Genomic DNA, 21651 nt, shown 5'->3' with positions numbered 1-21651 from the left:
AGAAATATCAATAATATTGGCTGGTGGACTAGAAGGATTTTAACATTTGAATCACCTAAAAAGTATCCGTGTTATCATTTTACTTTGAGATCATTTATCTATTACGGTTCATTATTTAGCACTAATCCCTCCAAGATTGGTCCCATACTCCTCAAAGAATGCCGACCTAAAGGCTAAGGTGTTGTCTACTACTACAGTTCCCCTAGGGCGGCCCATGTCATTACGCAACACGAGCTAATCAACACACTAGAGTAAGGTGATGTTGCAGTCTGGGTCCGTTCGATGGCGGTGAACGAGTTGGTTGGGGTTAAACCTAGCAAGCCTTAGGTTTGCGGCGACCCTGTCTAAGTCCCTAAATAAGTAAGGGTTACCTTGACCAGAGGGGCCGGCTGCTGCTCCGGACTGGATCCTCGCCGCATTAACTTCCTGGGCGACCTCCAAAGCCCGCTTCCAGTGTACGAGGGGCACCTCGTCCTCGTCTGCGGCATCCTCCTCGGGGACGGGCGGCATCTCACGAGCAGCAGGGATGGCCCGCGGCCTCCTCAAGGCCAGAGTCTGGCCAGGGGAGATTAACTTACACGCAAGCATCGTCTCGTCAGACACGAGCTGGCGGTAATCTTTTTCACTTGGGGGAAGCCCCGCCAAGGTTTCATACTGACCCCCAAGGGTCACCGACTTAGACGTCCTCGCGAAGATCACTGCATGATAGTTTTCAGGTCAACAATGAATGAAAAGAGACGAATCAGCAGCCAGATTACGAGCTAAAAGTTAGAAGAAACTTACGAGGACGGTTGAAGTGGTGGAATTCGCAGTTACAAAACCCCTTTGACATGAAGAACTGATCCTTGAAGTCATTGGGGTGGCTGGGCAGCTCGATGACCGCAGCCGAATTTGGAAAACGGGTCAGATAATAGAACCTGTCGCCTCGCCCTCGATGCTCCGGGCTGGCTTTGAGGCAAAAGAAATAAAGGATGTCCGCCGGCGTGGGGACCTTTCATTCCTGCTTCAGGAATAAATACTTCATCCCCGCTAATAGACGGTAGGAGTTAGGGGGGAGCTGGAAGGGGGCCAGCTTCACGTAATTTAAAAAATCCGCGAAGTACTGGTCCAAGGGGAGGAAGGCCCCAGCCTTGAGATGCTCATCGCTCCAGGCAGCGTACTCCTCGTTGAGCGGCGCGCAGCTCCGCTCACCTTCAAGGGGAGGTCGGGCGTCCAGGGCGCCCCTCCATATCTCAATGTTATGGGAAAGAAAAAATTTGTTGACTTTCCCTTGGGTGGGGACCTTTGAGGCGATCCTCTCGGCCTCGAAAAAGGCGTCGGGCCCTACCTCGACCTCCTTCTCCATGGTTGGACCGAAGTTGGGGATCGGGGAATCTGTGGCCACCTCCTTTCCTTTGGTTTGTTGGGAGGATGAGCCACCAGCACTCTTCTTGGGTGCGTTCTTCTTGGGTCCCATCTGGTCGCCTAACAAACAAAGAAGAAAACTTAGAAAAGGCGACCTAAGCATAAGAAAGAATCTAGCGCGAAGAGTTTCCTTTACACGGGCTGAGGTAATCTCAGCCCGTGGCGAGTGAGACCACGCGGTTCTATGAACACACGCCTATGCTCCTAACGGGTCCCCGATTACTCGGAATCCGTGTGTCAGGAGGGTCAGAATAAAAGTTTTCCTTGGAAGGAAAGTTTCAGTAGGCAGCAGTAAGCAAAACCGCCTGTGAAGCGTGTCCCCTAAGCTACCCAATTTTTGCACCCTAAGAACTTGTTATTCCAAATAGGCATAAAAATTTTACCCAGAAAATCACCCCAGGTGTTGTATCCTATGAATCATGCTCCTAAACAGTTTTTCCTGCGGTCAATACCCCTAAGATAAAAGCCTACGCATAAAATACCAGCAAAAAACAAGAAACCTACTGCATGCGACTAAAGGGAGAGTTTATCTAAGCAACAGTGAGGGAAAACATTTAAGACATGCACAAACGGAGGACTTACAGAAATGTTTTGCTGAGAAGAGACTGAAAGGAGCGTCTGGGTTGAAATCCTGCTAGAATCGCTGGCAACGAAGTCACAAAAGAACCCTCGTGTCTGAACCTCTGGAACACTGGGAACAGTAACTGGAAGAAAGGAAGGGTTTTGAGACTGAGAAGAAAGAAGAAGATGAAAAAAAATTCAAATGAAAGGGTGGCTCGTGCGAAAGGTGGCCAGTCTTTTATATACGTAAAAGGCCAAAGGACGAGGGTCGTTCGATCATCATGATGTAGGATACGAGGATCACTACTCGAAAGACGAAACGATGGCCGAATATAGGCTAGGTCATTTAATGCAGTTCTCAGAAGACGGACCGTCACCAACCACGATGCTCCACATATTCGATACCAGCGTAATGGGCGGAATGTGAAGAGTCCACAAAGAAGCTTAAAAGCCCCCACTGTGGCCCCAGGTGACGTCGTATGCCATGAGCAGGGGCTTGGGGGGAAAATGTACGCCCTAAATATTCACGGGCCATTAGTGAGCTAGGAGAGAACATAATTATATTAGCCGCGTGGAAGCCACCTACCCAGAGCTGCCGTTGAGAGGTTCTACCTCTTTAGATCGAGGTAACCAAAGGTTTATCGCAATTACTAAGGCACCGGGTCAGCAGTATGGGTACCACGGGCTAAGGCTACATCAAGCTCGGGGTACGAGCTTGAGTTGGCACCTCTGACCTTTTATAAAGTCAACCACGCAATGTAAACGTACATATATCAGACATCACGTGTATACTCCATTCCTGAATTCTCGGACACGCAGCCTAAACGTGCGTGTTCAGGCACCCACGACTGGGTTAGGCCATGCGGCCCATTATCCCCCTTACTTATTGATTAGACCACACTTCATTGTCAGGTTTTAGGAATTAATCATGAATGTCACAGAAGTGACATGATGGATGAGAAGGTCACGGGATGACCTCTCTTGCCAACTCCCAGGTGCCCTCTCCCTATAAATATGGAGACCCTGGGAGTTGCAAAGGGTTGGATCCTATTTTGTAAAGAAATATACTATAAAGAATATCAGAGAAATATCAATAATATTGGCTGGTGGACTAGAAGGATTTTAACATTTGAACCACCTAAAAAGTATCTGTGTTATCATTTTACTTTGAGATCATTTATCTATTACGGTTCATTATTTAGCACTAATCCCTCTCCTTATTCTTATAATTATCTGTTGCCGAAGAACCGCGTCAACAAAACATATAATATGATATAATCTACTATCAACTAGCAATAAACTTAAATTTAAAATTACGTATAATATAAATATTATATTAAACATATAATATATAATCTATTTTTGTCACCGTCAAATTCAAAAGATATAACAAACATAAAGTTAAAAAAAAATTAATTAATTAATTAAAATATGTTATTTTTAAGATATTTTATGATAATTTAAATAACTAAATCATATTTATTTAAAAATAATAAAGGCATACTATTGGGCCCAAAATATTCGGCCCAAAAGGCTTTTCCGTTTTAGGTAAATTGAAACGGTTCATTTTGACCCTGCAGAAGCTTCGATGTCAAAAGCCATGAGTCAGAGGCGGTCTGCGCCTCTGACCTCTGCACATTTAGTTTATCCAAATGCATTTTGGAGGGAAATTCAGTTATTCCCCCCACCAATCAGGGAGTCAGCTTAACCAACTAACCACCTCACATTTTTGTTATATAAATACTGAACTCTTATTCAAATGAAGGGAACGAAAAATCTGACTTAGGCATCGGAGTGTCTTTCTTGCAGGTACCCCCGACGGTTCGACGATCGGCAAAGTCATCTTCATCATCGGAGAAGGTCCAAAGAATTAGAATTAGTTGGAAAGTACCTCCAGATATAGAGAGGCAAAGTTGTTACATCAACAAATTGGCGTCGTCTGTGGGAAACTCGATTCCCTCTTTAACCGCATCATCAAATCAAGAAATCTTTCCTTGCAAATCAAGATTCACTAGAACACAAAAGTCATGCTGCCAAAGAACAACGGAGCACCAGGTATCATCGCCCAGGTCACCCCAGCAACGGATGTAGGCGACCAAATCGACAGGATGTGTCGATTTCTGGAAACCAGTCAGCAAAGATCCGATGAATCTATCAAGACACTGACCGAAGCTCAGGCTATGCTAGAAGTTGAGATCGCTGAATTGCGAAAAGCAAACGAAGCCACACGAAGGGCCCAAGACAGAGAAAATCTCCATCTTGAAAGGACTGGAGTTCCGATCGTCCAGGTCAACTCCCCTGAGAGGAACACATACCACGTCATAGAAGGGTCCCAAGGTCCTCTGCCATCCTCTCCAACTCGTCTTCAACAAGGGGCTGAGGAGCAATGGGCGGTACGTTGCAAAGCATATGCGCGAGTCGGTGCAAAGCCCACGAGAAAAACCCAACCAGTCGCTGAGAAGGGGCCCCAGTAGACCCAAGCACGGACCACGCAAGATACACCAGCCGAGGAGCGTACCCCCTCTGTCCGGCTCTTAAACAGCTGGAAAGAAGAGATGTTGCGAGAAGTGATGCAGAAGTTCTCGGACTGAAGGTCTTCCTACGCTATTGATCACATGGATTTGGTTTCAAGGACCACCGAAAGATCGCCTTTTGCAGAGTGGATATAGAACGAGCCCAAACCACAGGACTTCGTAATCCCTCCACTGCCCGCATTTAATAGAAAGGGAGATCCGCTCAAACACCTATTCCAATTCCAGCAGAAGATGGCCTTGGAAGCCAACAATGAAGCCATACAATGCAAAGTTTTCTCCACAACTTTTTCTGGACCAGCCCTGCTATGGTTCAGGCAGTTGAAACCTGGTTTTGTCAACAGTTTCGGTGATCTTCGCAAAGCCTTTCTCCAACAGTATAATGCTAACCGCAAAGCACCAAGAACGATGGTAGATCTCTACCGAATCGAGCAAGGCGAAAATGAACACCTAAAGTCGTACCTACAACATTTCATCGACCTCGTACATTAGATCCACGATGTTGAGCCAGTCACCACGGCTAACCTCTTCGTCAAAAGCCTACAGGTGGGGTCCCTCTTACATGAAAACCTCACCACGACGCCACCGTATGCATGGCTGAAATCCAGATTCGCGCTGAAGGCGTCTTTAGGGTTCTGGAATTTCAAGAACGTGTGCAGAAGAATTCAGCCCTTATTTCTACGCCACCAGCAAATAACCCTCCTCCCCCATCTGCAAGGGAAGACAAAAGGAAAAGACAGGAGATAGATCACATGAAAGGAGGGAAAAGATCAAAATAAAATCAAGATTCACCACGATACCCCTCTTTCGAGTACACCGTCCCTCAGGAGGTTATCTATGAAGAAAACAAAGACAGACCCATCTGGCGTGAATCGTACAAAACCACCACTCCCCCTGAAAGAAGAGATAAAAACAGGTTCTGCCTCTTCTACAAGGATCATGGCCACACTATCTCTGAGTGCCACAACCCCCACAATCAGATCCAGGCCCTCATGAGAAGTGGATGATTAACCCAGTACATTAAAGGATCAAGCAGACCCGGCATCTCGCAACCCAACACTGCTTCTGCCCCGACACCACCCGTGGCAAACTCCCTAAATACGGCCTCCACGAGCTCACAAGGGCCTCTCAAACAAATCCCCATGATACACGGGATCGTGGAGCTCACCGAGGAACAAGAGCGGGCATTCAAAAATCATACAAGAATAGAGGAAAGGGTGAAGCAATACAGGTCATTAGGCCACACCGTCAACCTTGTCGCCTTGGAAGATAGATGCTATCCAGCCTCTGAAATTACCTTCACAGAAGACGACTTGCGGGGATTGCACCTACCCCATGACGATCCTTTAGTCATCTCGTTGCAGGTCGACCATTTCCAGCTGGGGAGAGTTTTAGTCGATGGGGACAGTGGTGTTGATATCCTCTTCTGGAAAGCCTTTCAGAAGATGGGACTCAAAGAAAGTCAGATTAGACCCTCTGTTGCACCAATCTTGGGATTCAACAGCCAAAGGGTATACCCGAAAGGCGCCGTTAGATTAAATGTAGTCACCATAGAACGCACTTTGCCAGTGGACTTCCTCATAGTGGACTCCGTCACAAGCTACAACGCCATCATGGGGAGGAACTGGATCCACAGAATGCAGGGAGTGGTCTCCACTTTGCACCAATTTATGCGGTGCCAATTACCCAACAGTCGTTATACAATCGACATAAAAGGGTGTCAGAAGCGGGCAAAGAAATGCTTCCTTACCCTGAAAGAGATAAATAATTATGGCACCTCCTCTCCTGATGACAACCCCACCAAATAGCAATCAAAGGACAGCTTACCAGCGTGTCTCATAGACATAGATGTAGAGGAAGATCGCGAAAAGCCCCAGACCACCCTTGATGTTCTAGAAAAAATCTGTATAGATGATGATGACCCATCCAAAATAGTGCTGGTAAGTGCCAAGCTTCCTGAGGTAGAAAAGCATACCCTAGTCGAGTTCCTGAAAGCTAAAGTTGGGACTTTCGCCTGGTCTCTGCATGATATACCAGGAATAGACCCTTCTATCATGAGTCACGGCCTCAACATATCAAACAGGTTCCCGCCCGTCAAATAGAGGCAAAGGAGGTTTGCTCCCTAAGTCAACCAGGCCATACAAAAAGAGGTGCAACGGCTTCTGAGCATAGGAGCAATCGAAGAATGCCTGTATCCCAGTTGTCTAGCCAACCCTGTGGTGGTCCCAAAGAAAAACGGCAAAAAACAAGTGTGCATAGACTACATCAACTTGAACAAAGCATGTCCTAAGGATAGCTACCCTCTCCCGAAAATTGATCAAATGATAGATGCCACGGCAGGGTTCAAAAGAATGAGCTTCCTTGATGCCTACTCAGGATACAATCAGATCCCAATGAAGGCAGAAGACCAAATCCACACGGCCTATACTGTTATAGAGTTATGCCCTTCGGACTAAAAAATGCATGAGCAACATACCAGAGGATGATGCACAAACTTTTTTCCTCATTGCTTGGGAGGAACATGGAAGTATATATCGATGACATGGTCGTCGAATCTCGACAAGGTGTTACACATGTGGAAGATCTAACTGAATGCTTCAACATCCTCGACGCCCATAAAATGAAATTGAATCCAACCAAGTGTGCTTTTGGGGTGTCCTCTGGCCAGTTCTTAGGATTTGTGGTCAGCCAAAGAGGCATCAAGGCCAATCCAACCCAGATTGCCTCGCTCTCAGAGGTCAAGGGACCTAGAACCATCCGGGATATCCAAGCTCTGACAGGCAAAGTCGTAGCACTAAGGAGATTTATATCCCGCATGTCCGATCATTGCCAGCCTTTCCTCCAATGCATCAGGAAATTCACCAACACCACATGAGGGGCAGAACAAAATAAAGCATTCGAAGAATTGGAAGCCTATCTGAGTACTCCTCCCGTATTAAGCTCTCCCGTCCCCAACGAAGATCTCTTCCTTTACCTGTCTATTATGTGCTCTTTCAAGAAGATGAAGGCCGATAGAAGCCAGTGTTCTACTGTAGTAAGATGCTACTAGACGCTGAAACGCTACAGCATGATGGAAAAATTGGTCCTCACGCTAATTACAGCAAAGAAGAAGCTACGATAGTATTTGGAAGGCCATACCATCATTGTATACACGGACTACCCACTAAAGCAGGTCTTGAACAAACCCGATCTCTCTGGTAGATTATCCAAATGGGAAATTGAACCCGGGACATATGATATACGGTTCTTGCCACGAAAAGCAAAGAATGAACAAGTTCTAGGTGATTTCCTAGTTGAGATACAATTTTTTACACTAGAGACCTTACCTGAGTGGATATGGACGATGCACACAGACGGAGCCTCCAATTGTCAAGGAGCTGGGATCGGCGTCGTATTGGAGGCACCCTCTAGACTGAAAATTAAGGAAGCCATACGGTTGGAGAAATTTTCCACAAATAACAAAGCCGAGTACGAGGCTCTAATTTACGGTCTAGAATTAGCGCGAGACATGGGCATTAGACGAATGACAGTCAGAGGAGACTCAAAGCTAATGATAAAGCAAGTGGTCGGCAATTTTGACACTAAGGCACCCCACCTGACCAGCCTATTGGAGAAAGTATCTGAATTGAAGTCACAATTCCATCAATTTGAGCTCGTGCAAATACCAAGGGAATAGAATCAGAAGGTCGATGCCCTCGTCAAGCTACTCTCTGCGGGAGAATGTTCTCAGCACTCTGCAATTTCCACAAGCCACTCACCAGGAGCTTTCAAAGTTCTCTCAATCTCGTCAGAACTAGAATGTTGGATGGATCCAATCATTCGCTACTTGACCAAGTCCGAATTGCCAGCCAGTGCAAAAGACGCGAAGCTTCTGCGCCTTAAAGCTCAACGCTACTCCATCATCCATGGAAGGTTGTACCACAGATCCTTTAACGGCCCATATCTTCAATGTTTACGTCCCTCAAAAGCTAAAAAATTATTAGAGGAGATCCACGAAGGAGAATGTGGGAACCACACAGGGGGGCGAAGCTTGGCACACAAAGCACTCACAACAGGATATTATTGGCCATACATGATGACAGAAGCGCGCGACTATACGAAGAAATGTGACAAATGCCAGCGATTTTCACCTACCATCCATCAACCCGCTCAAGTTCTGCATTCCACTATCGCGCCTTGGCCTTTTGCAAAGTGGGGGATGGACGTAGTAGGAGAACTGCCCAGAGCCGCTGGATGAAAGCGGTACGCTTTGCTAGCCACCGATTACTTCACTAAATGGGTCGTAGCAGAGGCCTGCGTCACGGTCAGCAAAACAGACACCATGAGCTTCATATGGAAACACATCATCTTCCAATTTGGGATACCATGGGAAATAGTCGTGGACAACGGAACCCCATTCCAAAACGTAGTTGTGATCTTGGCAAGGGACAGGTCACCTTTCAGTGTTCTGACTCACATGGCACCAAGATCAGTTCGATCCATAAAATAGAGCAGAGTCATGATTTTCATACAGTAGGGGTTCATTACCCCTTTGATGTTAATAGCATTTTCCTTGGACTCATGAAGGAGCCCTTTCTCTGTCAGTAGGCTTTGTCTCTCAGGACTCATGCTGACCTGATGCCACGAGAAATCTGGAACATAAAATAAAATGGCAATGCATAGAACCAGATCAATGGACAATCATTTAAACGCAATATGCTTACACGAAAGAAGAAAATGAGCAAAGTAAAGACAGAACTCACCTTTTATGAAAACCCTGGCCAGGGGGAAAATTTCTTGAGGCAGAAATTCAAGGTACCACGCACCTCCAATTGCAAATAAATATTTGTCCCAATTCCTATGGGAGCTGTCGAAATTAGTAAAGATTGTTCGATCTTTTTTGGGGGAAAGGTAGAAGGTCTTTCAGGGCTTGCCTTCTATCGCTTTGTTTGTTGATTTAGTAAAGCATGCGTAGATGTCATCCGATTGAATGTCAACATTCCTGAGAGCTCCAATCATTTGAGCCCCAACTATGGATTGAATGGCATTCGGGAGAAATTGAGAAATGTGAGCTCCAGAATTTGAAATCATCTGCATTAACAGAGCAGGAAAAGGAAATCAGAGCCATTCTATGTGCCTTAAACTCATGACGATCTCGCTGGGCTTGACCACATCCTTAATCTCCATTCTCTTAGCTCAGAATCTGTGAGCATTCAGACTGTGACATTGTCTGGAATGTCAAATGATTTGCGTATGCGATTGTAGGCAACTTTGTATCCTTCGCAGTCCACAAGCTTGGGGGATGAACGTGAAGACATGGTTAGAAGAATTGGGAGATTGGCTACAGGAATGGAAGGACGGCTGGTCTTAGGGTTTTTTATCTCTGAGTTCTTCTCTGAAAAAGCTGAAGTGAAGTTTGAAAATTTTGAAATGAAGTTATTTGAACTGAACCAACAAAGTGGGAAATGAAATATCTTAATCAAATGCCATACTCGGTAATTGTTCTCGCATTGAATTCTGAATGAAGCATGTCAGGGGTCTATGTGACTGTGCGCCTACGGCCCGCCTCGATTAACGGGAAGTGACGGCTTTCGGCGAAATTTTTGGAGTTGAAGAGTCAGCCCAAGGTTCGAGTGATTAGGCGTGCCTCATCCATTCAAAGCTTGGGCCGGGGGCATCTGTTGGGCCCAAAATATTCGGCCCAAAAGGCTTTTCCATTTTAGGTCAATTGAAACGGATCGTTTTGACCCTGCAGAAGCTTCGATGTCAGAAGCCATGATTCATAGGCGATTTACACCTCTGACCTCTGCACATTTAGTTGATCCAAATGCATTTTGGAGGGAAATTCAGTTATTCCCCCCACCAATCAAAGAGTCAGCTTAACCAACTAACCACCTCACATTTTTGTTCTATAAATACTGAACTCTTATTCAGATGAAGGGATCGAAAAATCTGACTTAGGCATCGAAGTGTCTTTCTTGCAGGTACCCCCGACGGTTCAACGATCGGCAAAGTCATTTTCATCATCAGAGAAGGTCCGAAGAATTAGAATTAGTTGGCAAGTACTTCTAGATATAGAAAGGAAAAGTTGTTACATCAACACATACATATCATTTTTTTATCTTATAAATTTGTGTCATAGTTTGTTTTTTATATAGTGATTGAAGCTCTTTTCTTCATCAAATTCACCAAAGGACAGCGTAAGATACATTAGAAACTAAAAATATTTTATGCCTGTATACTACTGTCTACACTATGACTTTTTCTATTCTTATTTTTATTTGTTTTATTAATTTCTTTTTAAATATTATTGTAATTTATATATATGTCATGTAGTCATGTAAATATATATCTATGTCAATGTTGTGTTTAGAAGTCATTTATGTAGAGATTATTGATATAAATATTTATATATACTATAAAACTATAATTCATTCTATTATATATATGGAAGATTTCTCAATGGTTACTACCCATAAATGTGTACTAACAATTATGATGATGTGGCAACATAGTGACTTAGTATAGCAAGTTACCAATAGGTAAATATTTTTTTCTACATTAATTTTGAATTTAGTTTTTTTTTCCATAAATAATGTTGTTTCTAACCAATAAGAGACATTAACTATATTTAGATTTTGACATGCATTTGAAAAATTAAAAATTTACAATATTATATTTTCATAATAAATACACGTTTTTCATCAGGTATCATTTCTAAAAATTTGAAAAAATCAAAATTTATTTTTAATTGCTATCTAAGTGACTTCAAGGACTATCTCCAAAAAAAAAATTAAAATCAAATCCATCAACTATCAATCAAAACAAAAACGAATAGTATAATTTGACATAAAATGCAGCATCACAATCATTGCAAATTGCAATATTTTCATATACCAAACAAAAATGACTTCTTTATTTGCTTTTGTTTCATTTCTTCTTCTTCTAATTATAATAGTCTTTCTTTTTCTATTTTCTTACTTGTGATGGATCAAGTTACTACAGTTTATATATTTATTAAATATATGAATTTGAAAATAAATTAAGAATTTTTACAATACATTTGCTCTATAAAAAATTAAATTGTAGGAATCATTAATTAATTAATTAATCAATACCTAACACATTATATTTTACAATATAAACTATATGATCCATTATATTTTAAATCTATAAGGCTAATGTTTTTATTGTGTGAGTAGAAAAGAATGAGAATCCATTAAAATAATCCAAATTAAATAATAAATCTATAGCCATAGCATAGAAAAAAAAAATCACACAATAGTAGAAAAAATAAAAGCATGCCACTGAATGAAAGAAGAAAGTAGCAAAGAAGACAAGTTTTTTACTATAAAAGTGCAGCACAAAAGACAAGAAAGATAGAACGTATCATCGATCTCTATATTATAATAGCTAGATGATAAACTTATAATAAAAAGGAAAGAAATTGAGAGTGGGCACTGCCTACAATCTACAAAGTAAGTCCGACTTTCTCTCCTATATACAAGCATAAGGTAAGTACTTAGCGTACATTAATCAATAAAATAGAAAAAAATTAGGAATTTTATCCGTTGATGAACTATCAAGATTGATCTATCTTTTTATATCTCCAACGAACATCTAATCTTAAGAGTCTCCAAATACTCAGACCAAGATTTTTCAAGATGTATCTCTACACCTCAAGATGCGAGTGAGCACATAGAGTAATGGTGAAAATTTTAGTGATTCACAAGATATTTTCAACACATGAAATCTTGGATTTCAGATCTGAGATAATTTTCAGGGTCTCTGTGAAAATGTAAAAAACTTGGAAGTGTCTAGAAACTCTTTTCACCTAATAGATTTTATAAATGAATAAAAATTCAAATTTTAAAATTCAAATTATAAAATAATTATTAAATAAATAAAAATTGGGTCTTGTACTGTGATTGGCGTGTAACACATGTCCAATTTGAGGGCATGTGTCGTAACCAGTTTTATTTATTTATTATCCAATAATCTATCTATTCAAAAAAAATATAAAAATATCTTAAGTCTGATCAAAAGCATCCATCTATTTAATTATTACATACAATTCAATCATCTATTGATACTTCATAATTAAAGCATGTTGTACCCTAAAAATTAACACGAGCTTAATCACTCAGCTAGGGATACAGTTGGCAGATTAATATATGGAAAAGCAGACAAGTAGAAAAGCTAGTTGATGATGATATGATCAGTTCGAGTTAAGACTTGTCAATACGACATTCAGGTAATTATCAGGCCGCCTCTTAGGATGACGGTCCAGTTTTAGACATATAGTGGCCAGATCCCCCTTAGGGCGCTCTGAAGTTAATCCAAACTAAGGTCCGGATAATCTTCGATCACCAGCTCGATGAAGATGTTCAGTCCGTGGAAACCTGGTCATGGCGCATACTAAAAGATCCAGAGAGACTTGGAGGCTCTTTATACGCTCATTAATGCCCAGGTTGTATTGCATATTTATCATTTATTATCTGAGATAGCAGGAGTATATTTTGTTATGCAATCATATTCCAATGTAAATGAGAGTTATCTGTATTAAATGTATACCATATTTATGCACACGGTTACCCAAACATGTCCAGGAAATTCCACTATAAATATCAGGGATAATGGACAGGAAAAGGGACGACATTTTTGTATTACTGAAACTCTGCAGAAATTGTGCAAGAAGAGCAATAATATTGTCTCGTGGACTAGGTGGATTTTAACCAGCGAACCACGTAAAATTGTGTGTGTACGAAAGGGTTCTTATGAGTTCATTACGGTTTGCAAATAAGCACTAGTACTCTTATTAGATTTCTAAATCTACCGTTGAAGAAAAACCGTGTCAACAAAGCAGGGATAAGATCACTGTTTTACCTCTTTAATTATTTATTGTTTCCTTAAGTACCATTAACTTTACTAGTGAAGGTTAATTCATAAACTAAATTATGAATTTGAGCTCAATAACCTTTCAGTTCCAAAAGCTAACCCTTAAGAGAACCATTATTCAATTCCTATTGGAAAGGTATAGATTTCATATTCGTATAGTATGTCCCCAGCCATTGATATCAATGAGTCCTCAAAATAAAAGTTTTCAGCTTGATCATTTTGGCAAACCATAACAAGTGACTCAAATGACATAAACATAAGTTCATAGTAACTTCACGATTAAGATCAATTTGTGTATGATCATCTTATTAATATGTTCAATTAATACTTATAAACAAAAATGTATTCATTTAAGTATTAATAACATATCATGTTCAGTTCTTGTATAACCACATTATTCAAAGTACATCCACTAAGATTTCCTACTACATCAGTAATCCGGATCTAGATTATATGTATTCATAATACTAGTGAATCATACTGGTAGTATTCAATCCAAAGATTCTATATAACTTTGTTTTACTGTGAACTATTTAAATTCGTTCCCTAAAGTCTTAATCCTCTTCTACTATTACAAGATTGTAGTCACAATATCGAATTTAGGAATTTTCTGATATTCATTTAATATTATTCCAATAATAATAATAAACGATCAATATATACAAAAATTCATCTTAATTATTTATTTCATAAAACATTGTCTGCTTTCAAGGGCACCTTTCCCAACAGCTACAACACTAGACCCTTCTCCATTAGACACCCAAAGCCAACAAAATCCAAAAATACCTGAAAGAACTACAATAGATACTGAGAGAAACAACACCAGAAATTCTATAGCTGACTTTGAATTTGAAGATTGTTGACAACGTTTTTTTTCAACCAAAAATTAAGAAAATAAGCAATCAGAGATTTTTTATGGAGTTTAGTAGTTAACTCTACCTAGTCCATGAGTCACTATTATTAATGAAATCTGTGTTAAAGTTTTGAAAGCAATTTCACAAAAGTTTTGAGTACAAGAATTGAGAGTGTTTTACAAATAAAATGACCCAGATATATATGTTGGGTTTAGATATTATTTACCATATTTTTAGGGAAGTTACAACAATGTATAATTCAAATTCAAAATACAAATGACTATTTGAAATACAAAATATCTAAGCAAATATATAACCAAGCCCACAATTGTAGGCTTTTAACACCCAAACACAACTGCCTGTTGTTCACCAAATGTACGTCTTCAAGCATGCACCATAGTTTGAGCTGACATCTACAATGTTATCCACGTCACCATCCTTCGAGCCCTCAAGGTCAACCTTTCAGTTGGTTCGCTTATTTCTAACTAACCCCTTCCCTCGAGCCAAGCTAATGACGTGGTATCTGTAGTGATGACACTTGTATAAATTCATATGTCCATTTTATTGATTCATTTGATCCTTATCATTGCAAGCCTATATTTCGAGATTAAATCAATTTGTCTCGAAATTTGGGGTGTAACATTTTGTCCTCTCAAAAGTATCTATTCGAACCTTGAGAAACAAACTTTTGAATCTTTTCTTTCTGGAAACGTGCCCACCTACCACACTCGAGTGGGTATAGCGTCAGCCTAGGAATGGGCATTCATAGTACTCGAGTACTATAAATTCTGCCCACGTCTTTTCACTTACCCAATTACCGCCATTTCTCAAAATTAAATGAGATTCCTTAGATCACATGTTAACACATTTTAAAGGCCCAGATCTCTTCTTGAATCATCGCCTTTTTCCTATTTATACCTCTTCTCCTTCATCTCTATTCACTTTTGTTTACCCAAAAAACGGTTGCTGATGACGTGGCGAGGATTTCTCACATGTGGTTGACACGTTGCGGAAGTGCTATTCGGCTATCGACCAAAAGCACACCGCATCGTCAGAGTTAATTTTTAATACGACCAGGCTGGTAGTATAACCTGATTTATTTCCTTCTTAAGTTGTAATCTTATAATAACCGCATTGAATATTTCTTCATTATTATCTTGATACGCGATTATTAAGGAAAGATAGGGCACGTAGGCATATGTAACCCTCCTTGAGCCTATAAATATGCATGAAATAGCTCAAGGGAGGGACTTTGGACTTTTGATCCCTGAATCTTTTTGCTAAATACTGAGAGAAAGAGAGCTATAGTGAATTGTCCATCGTCTTATTGTAGTACATTCAAGGTTTGTGAAACTCAAGAACCCTAGTTCTTTGATCACGACTTTGAGATTCAATAATAACAATAGCACTAAGTGGACATAGGTTATTACCATTCTTTGGGGCCGAACCACTATAATTCCTTAGTGTTTTCTTCCTTTCCGTTAGATTATCTTTTTCAATTGTCGTTCTATCTTTTGTCGTATATTTGACTCCGTGTCGTTGGCCAAATCAAGGGTCAACATTCTGGTGCTTTCATTGAGAGTTTGAGAAAAAACTGCGAAAAAATCTGATGGCGAAAACATCCAAGAAGACTGGATAGGTTGCTGGCGCTGCACCATCCCAACCTCCTCCCCCAAATGTGTCCGAGAATGAACCACATTTGGAGTTTGATGAGGAGGAACTATACTCTGAAACGTTGAGGGCAATGCTAGGAGTGTTTCAAGATGAGTTGGCCAATCTGAGGGCCAATCGGGAGAATGCTACGGAGACGATGGCACTGCAGCAAAGGGAAATAGAACGCCAGCGCCAAGAGCTGAGTGAACGGCAGGCGGAAATGGATCGTCAGCAGAGGGATGCCATGGTCGCCCTTGAAGCAGCCATACAACTGGCTAAGAGTCAGGCTGTGCCAGCCTCCCAGCCATGTCAGCCATTGAATGCACCACCTCAAAGAGGTCCCAATCCAAGCCCTCCGCTCCCGCCAGCAAGCCCTCAAAGGTCAGAGCAGCCGCCTGTGGCTCAGGATGATGTCCCACCTAGGGATCCTGAGCAGCAGCCTCCATCCCAGGCTAGTCGAGGCAATCCCCAGTGCCTGAGGCAGAATAGGGTAGAGCAGCCACCCCATAGCCTTAGATGCCCAGGAGATGAAGAATCGAATCTACCGAGCAGGGGGCAACGTCCTTCTGCCAACAGGAGGAACACAGAGTCAAGCTCTGCGGTCAGGGGCCCCCCATGGCATAACAATGCACGGGGACCCAACGACTAGTGCAGGCCTCCCCCTAACGCTCAGGAGATGCCAGCCCGAGGAGGAAATAGCGTGAACAGTCGGTCACGCCATAGTCACCCACAATTCAGAGATGGCCATGGCTATAATGAAGCTGATTCCGGCAGAGGAAATGTTGGCCAGAGAAATGAAGAAGGAGGTGGAGGTAGAAGCCCCCCACCTAGAGAAAATAGGCCAGCTAGCCACAACGCTAGGGGGCAACCCAGGCACCCGAACGTCTTGAGTCAGCTAGGAGCTAGCGAGCAGAGACGTAGAGACGATGATCTTAGGTACGTACTTAACAACCGCCGCGAGAGGCACGACGAGTACGCTCCCCCGGCGCCGGTGGCCCCAGCAGTCCCAGAAGCTATTCAGGCTCAGATTGATGCCCTGAACCATGCGATACAGCAGCTGGTCGGGGGACGAACATCCCATATCGAGTACGATAGGAGGAGGGGCACCCCCTTTGTACAGAGGATTGTTGTGGCCGAAACCCCCAGTAAGTTCAAGATGCCTACATTGCCAAACTTTGACGGGTACGAAGACCCAGTATCTCACGTTAATAAGTTTGAGATACAAATGGACATACAAAAAGTGTCGAAAGACACCCGCTGCCGGATCTTCCCTGCGACACTGTCTGACACTGCTCAGGAGTGGTTCTTCAAGTTCCCTCCTACTAGTATAGTATCTTTGGAAATGTTCGTGAAGAAATTTTACGGATAGTTCTACACAGGTCGTGTACCCCCCACAGAGGCCAACCAGCTGGTCGAGATATGCCAGAAAGAGGGAGAGCCCTTGAAAGAATATGTCCAACGCTTCATGCGAGCAGTAGCTGGAGCCAAGACAGTGGGCAATGAAGGTAAGATGATGGCTCTAACTACTGGAGTTAGGTGTCATTCACCCCTCTTGAGTAGCCTCAGAAAACATGGGGTTAGAAGTACCCAAGAGTTCTTGGATTGGGCTAATCGATATATTAAGCTCGAAGACGCGATTGCCAATGAAGGGAAATCGCCAAATAAAGATAAGGGGCCCAAAGAACCCGCCAAAGCCGCCAACGGGTCGGAAAAGCCCAATGGCAACGGCAAAGGCAATGAGAATGGCAATGGTAGGAATGGTGGAAAACGGGCGAACAATGAACCCTTAGCCTCTGAGAATAAGCACCCCAAAGGCAATCGATATGAGCTAAGATTCACCAACTACACGACCCTTGTCGAAAGCTGAGCTGAAGTCTACCAGGCGACCAGATCAAGTGTGCCTTACAAATGACCCGCAGCTATAAGGAAAGATATCTCCAAGAGAGATACAACAAAGTTCTGTCATTTTCACAATGACTGCGGGCACTACACCAACTAATGTAACCAGTTGAAAGATGAGATTGAGTTCCTGATCAGGCAGGGACATTTGAGAAGATATGTGCGAGCCGCAGGAAGGTCTCAGCGAGAGGCTTAAGGTGGCAACGAGCAAGCGCCTGCATGCTAACGCTCGCCACCTCTGCAGCCACCTTCTGTGGCAGGCACTTTACTCACCATCTACAGAGGCCCACATCTTGCAGGAGACAGTGGGAAGGCAAGGGAACGATACGCTCAAACCCTTCGCCACGACCAGGACATCGAGATGATGAGTGTGGAAGATCGAGCACCAAAAAAGGCTCGTACAGAGGAGGAATTGATAACCTTCTCCGATGATGATGCCCATCACGTATGATTCTCACACTCCGATCCGCTGGTCATAGACATACAAATTTCCAACATGATGGTGAAAAGGGTGTTGGTCGACACAAGGATTTCGGTTAACATTCTATACAAGTCTTCGCTAGAAAGAATGAAGCTGTCCGTCAAAGACCTGGAGCCATGCAACCAAACCATTTGGTTTTTCCGGTGAAGGGCTCGCCCCAACAGGGTCAATTAGGCTTCCAGTTACAGTAGGTATTGCACCTGCTAATAGGACATTAATCACTACTTTTATAGTAGTTGACTGTCCTTCAGCATACAACGCTGTGATTGGGAGACCGATTATGGTCAACCTATGAGCCATCACCTCGATATGGCACCTCGCCATGAAATTCCCAACAGACGCAGGGATAGGTTGCGTATTGGGAAATCAGCGGGAAGCAAGGGAGTGCTATAATGCCTCGATCACCAAGGTGAAGAAGGGTGTATCGAGAGATGTTCACAGGAAAGAGTTACAAATGGCAACTGATGCTCAGGCCCACTCTGGTGATAATGTCACCAAATAGGGCATTGCCCAAAGTGAGGATAAGGATTTAGATCCTCGCTTTGGGGATTTTGAGGAAGAAGTTGGGCCCATCGAGGACCTTGAAGATGTCCAACTCGATGAAGAAAATCTGACCAGGGTTGTGAAAGTCGGTAAAAACTTAGAGACAACAAAAAAACAAGCACTGGTGGAATTTTTAAGGAGGAACCAGGAAGTCTTTTCCTGGTCGCACAAAGACATGGTCGGGATAGACCCTGCAGTCATCAGCCATGTCCTAAACATTGACAAGAGTTTTCCACCAGTGCAACAAAAAAGAAGGCTCCTCGACAAAGATAGATCAAGGGCCTTCAAAGAAGAAGTTGAGAAGCTGAAGGAGAATGGGTTCATCAGGGTGGCGTTTTATCCATTGTGGGTCTCTAATCCCGTGCTAGTTCCCAAGCCGAATGGCAAATGGCATAAGTGCGTGGATTTTACAGACCTAAATAAAGTCTGTCCCAAAGACTGTTTCCCACTCCCAAGAATCGACCAGCTGGTCGATGCCACTGCAAGACATGAGATCATCTCATTCATGGATGCATACTCCGGGTATAATCAGATTAGTATGCATCCCCCTAATGAGGATCACACTAGCTTTCGAACTGATACAGGGCTCTACTGTTACAAAGTGATGCCCTTCGGTTTGAAAAATGCTGGTGCGACTTACCAGCGACTCGTCAACCACATGTTTAAGGAACTGATCAGCACAAACATGGAGGTCTACATTGACGACATGCTGGTCAAGTCGAAGAAAGCAGAAGGGCATGTAAAGGATTTGCAGGAGTGCTTCAACATCTTGAACAAATATCAAATGAAGCTGAATCCCCTTAAATGCTCTTTTGGAGTAGGGTCAGGAAAGTTATTGGGATTTATAGTTAACTTGAGAGGAATTGAAGACAATCCCAAGAAAATTAAAGCCCTGATCGACATGAAATCGCCAGCAAAGATTAAGGATGTTCAAAGCTTAACCGGAAGAACTGCCGCTCTTAGTAGATTCATTTCAAAATCAACAGATAAGTGCGTTCCATTTTTCAATCTACTTAGAGGCAACAAGAAATTTGAATGGACAGATGAGTGTGAGCAAGCTTTTCAAGCATTGAAGATTCACATGGCGCAACCACCCATCCTGCCAAAGCCAGTCGATAAAGAAACTTTGTTCATCTACCTAGCGATCACATAATACGTTGTTGGTGCCGTTTTAGTAAAGGGGAAGAAGGCGTGCAGAAGGTTGTTTACTATGTAAGCAAAAGGCTAATTGGAGCAGAAGGACGGTACCTGCCCATCGAGAAGCTAGCCTATTGCCTAGTTTTGGCCTCCAGGAAGCTGCGGCCTTACTTTCAAGCTCACCTAATTACGGTTTTGACCGACCAGCCTCTACGACAAGTCCTGCAAAAACCAGAGGCTGCATGTAGATTATTGAAATAGGCAGTCGAACTTGGGCAGTTCAATATATCTTACCTGCCACGAGCAGCGATAAAAGGGCAAGCCCTGGCTGACTTCATTGCAAAATTCACGGAGCTTACAGATACCGAGCAGTTTGAAGAGCCTAATGAACCTGATTGTCAAAACCAAGCTCCCACGTGGAAATTATTTACAGACGGTTCTTCTAACGAGTGCCACGTTGGAGCAGGAGTGATCTTGATAATGCCAGAAGGGTGTCGATTTCACTGCGCAATCAGGTTTGATTTCACTGCTTCTAACAATGAGGCTGAGTATGAAGTGTTGCTCGCTGGATTACGATTAGCCAGGGACATGAATATAAAAATACTTGACATCTATAGTGACTCTCAGCTGGTGGTAAATCAAGTCATGGGAGAGTACCAAGCCCGAGGTTTAAAGATGGTTGCCTACTTAAACAAAACAAAGGATCTATTAGCACAGTTTGATAATTACACCCTTCAGCAGGTACCTCACGACCAGAATTCAAACGTTGATGCTTTGGCCAAGCTAGCAAGTGCAAAAGATGTTGATACTCTGAACATAGTGTCAGTTGAACGACTATTTATACCAAGCATCCAAGCAGAGGAGACCACTCTAGTGATCCAGGTGGCGGATACATGGATGGCACCATACGTAGAGTATCTGACGCAAGGCGTGTTACCAACAGACAGAAACAAAGCTAGGACCCTTCAGCGACAGGCTGCTAGGTACATCCTAGTCGATGGAATCTTATACCAAAGGGGATACTCAATGCCACTCCTCAGATGTATTTCAAAGGAAAAAGATAGAGAATTGATTAAAGAGGTGCACAAAGGTTTCTGTGGAGACCACGCTGGGGGGCAGAGCTTGTCAAAGAAGATCCTGAGGCAAGGATACTTTTGGCCCACGATGAACGAAGACTCGATGGAGTTTGTGCGGAGGTGCGACAAGTGCCAGAGGTTCTCCAAAATCCCACGAGCAGCCCCCAATGAGCTTAAACAAATGCAAAGTCCATGGCTGTTTGCAGTTTAAGGCATAGATCTAATCGGATCCTTGCCCACAGGAAAGGGTAGCATCAATTATGCTATGATTGTCGTCAACTACTTCACTAAATGGGCCGAAGCCGAGCCACTCCCAACCATATCAACCAAGAAGGTGTTGTATTTTGTGATCAAAAACATCATTTGTCACTATGGATTGCCAAGGAAGATCGTCTCGAAAAAACGGCACCTAGTTCGATAGTGATTTATTCACGGATTTTTGTGGACGGCATGGCATTATCAAGAACTTTTCTTCAGTCGCACATCCCCAAGAAAATGGACAAGTTGAAGCAGTCAATAAAATGTTAAAGGATACACTGAAGAAAAGACTAGAAGAAGCTAAGGGGGCGTGGCCAGAACAATTGCCTGAAGTCCTTTGGTCGTACAGAACGTCCCATCGAACAGCAACGGGCCAC

The 21651-nt window shown here is 42.8% G+C and overlaps 1 protein-coding gene across 1 annotated transcript; it reads left to right on the top strand.

Annotated features, from left to right (window-relative positions):
• The first annotated feature begins 4073 nt into the window (after nucleotides 1-4073).
• Nucleotides 4074-6304, top strand: LOC133814337 (uncharacterized). Its single transcript, XM_062247309.1, has 2 exons — nucleotides 4074-4358; nucleotides 5861-6304. The coding sequence occupies exons 1-2, from the start codon at nucleotides 4074-4076 to the stop codon at nucleotides 6302-6304; spliced, it is 729 nt and encodes a 242-aa protein (XP_062103293.1).
• The last annotated feature ends 15347 nt before the right edge of the window (nucleotides 6305-21651 follow it).

This window comes from Humulus lupulus, chromosome 2 (genome assembly GCF_963169125.1).
Source record: "Humulus lupulus chromosome 2, drHumLupu1.1, whole genome shotgun sequence".
NCBI lineage: Eukaryota > Viridiplantae > Streptophyta > Magnoliopsida > Rosales > Cannabaceae > Humulus > Humulus lupulus.
The sequence above is the reverse complement of the archived record's forward strand: the minus strand, read 5'-3'. Positions and strand labels throughout refer to the sequence as shown.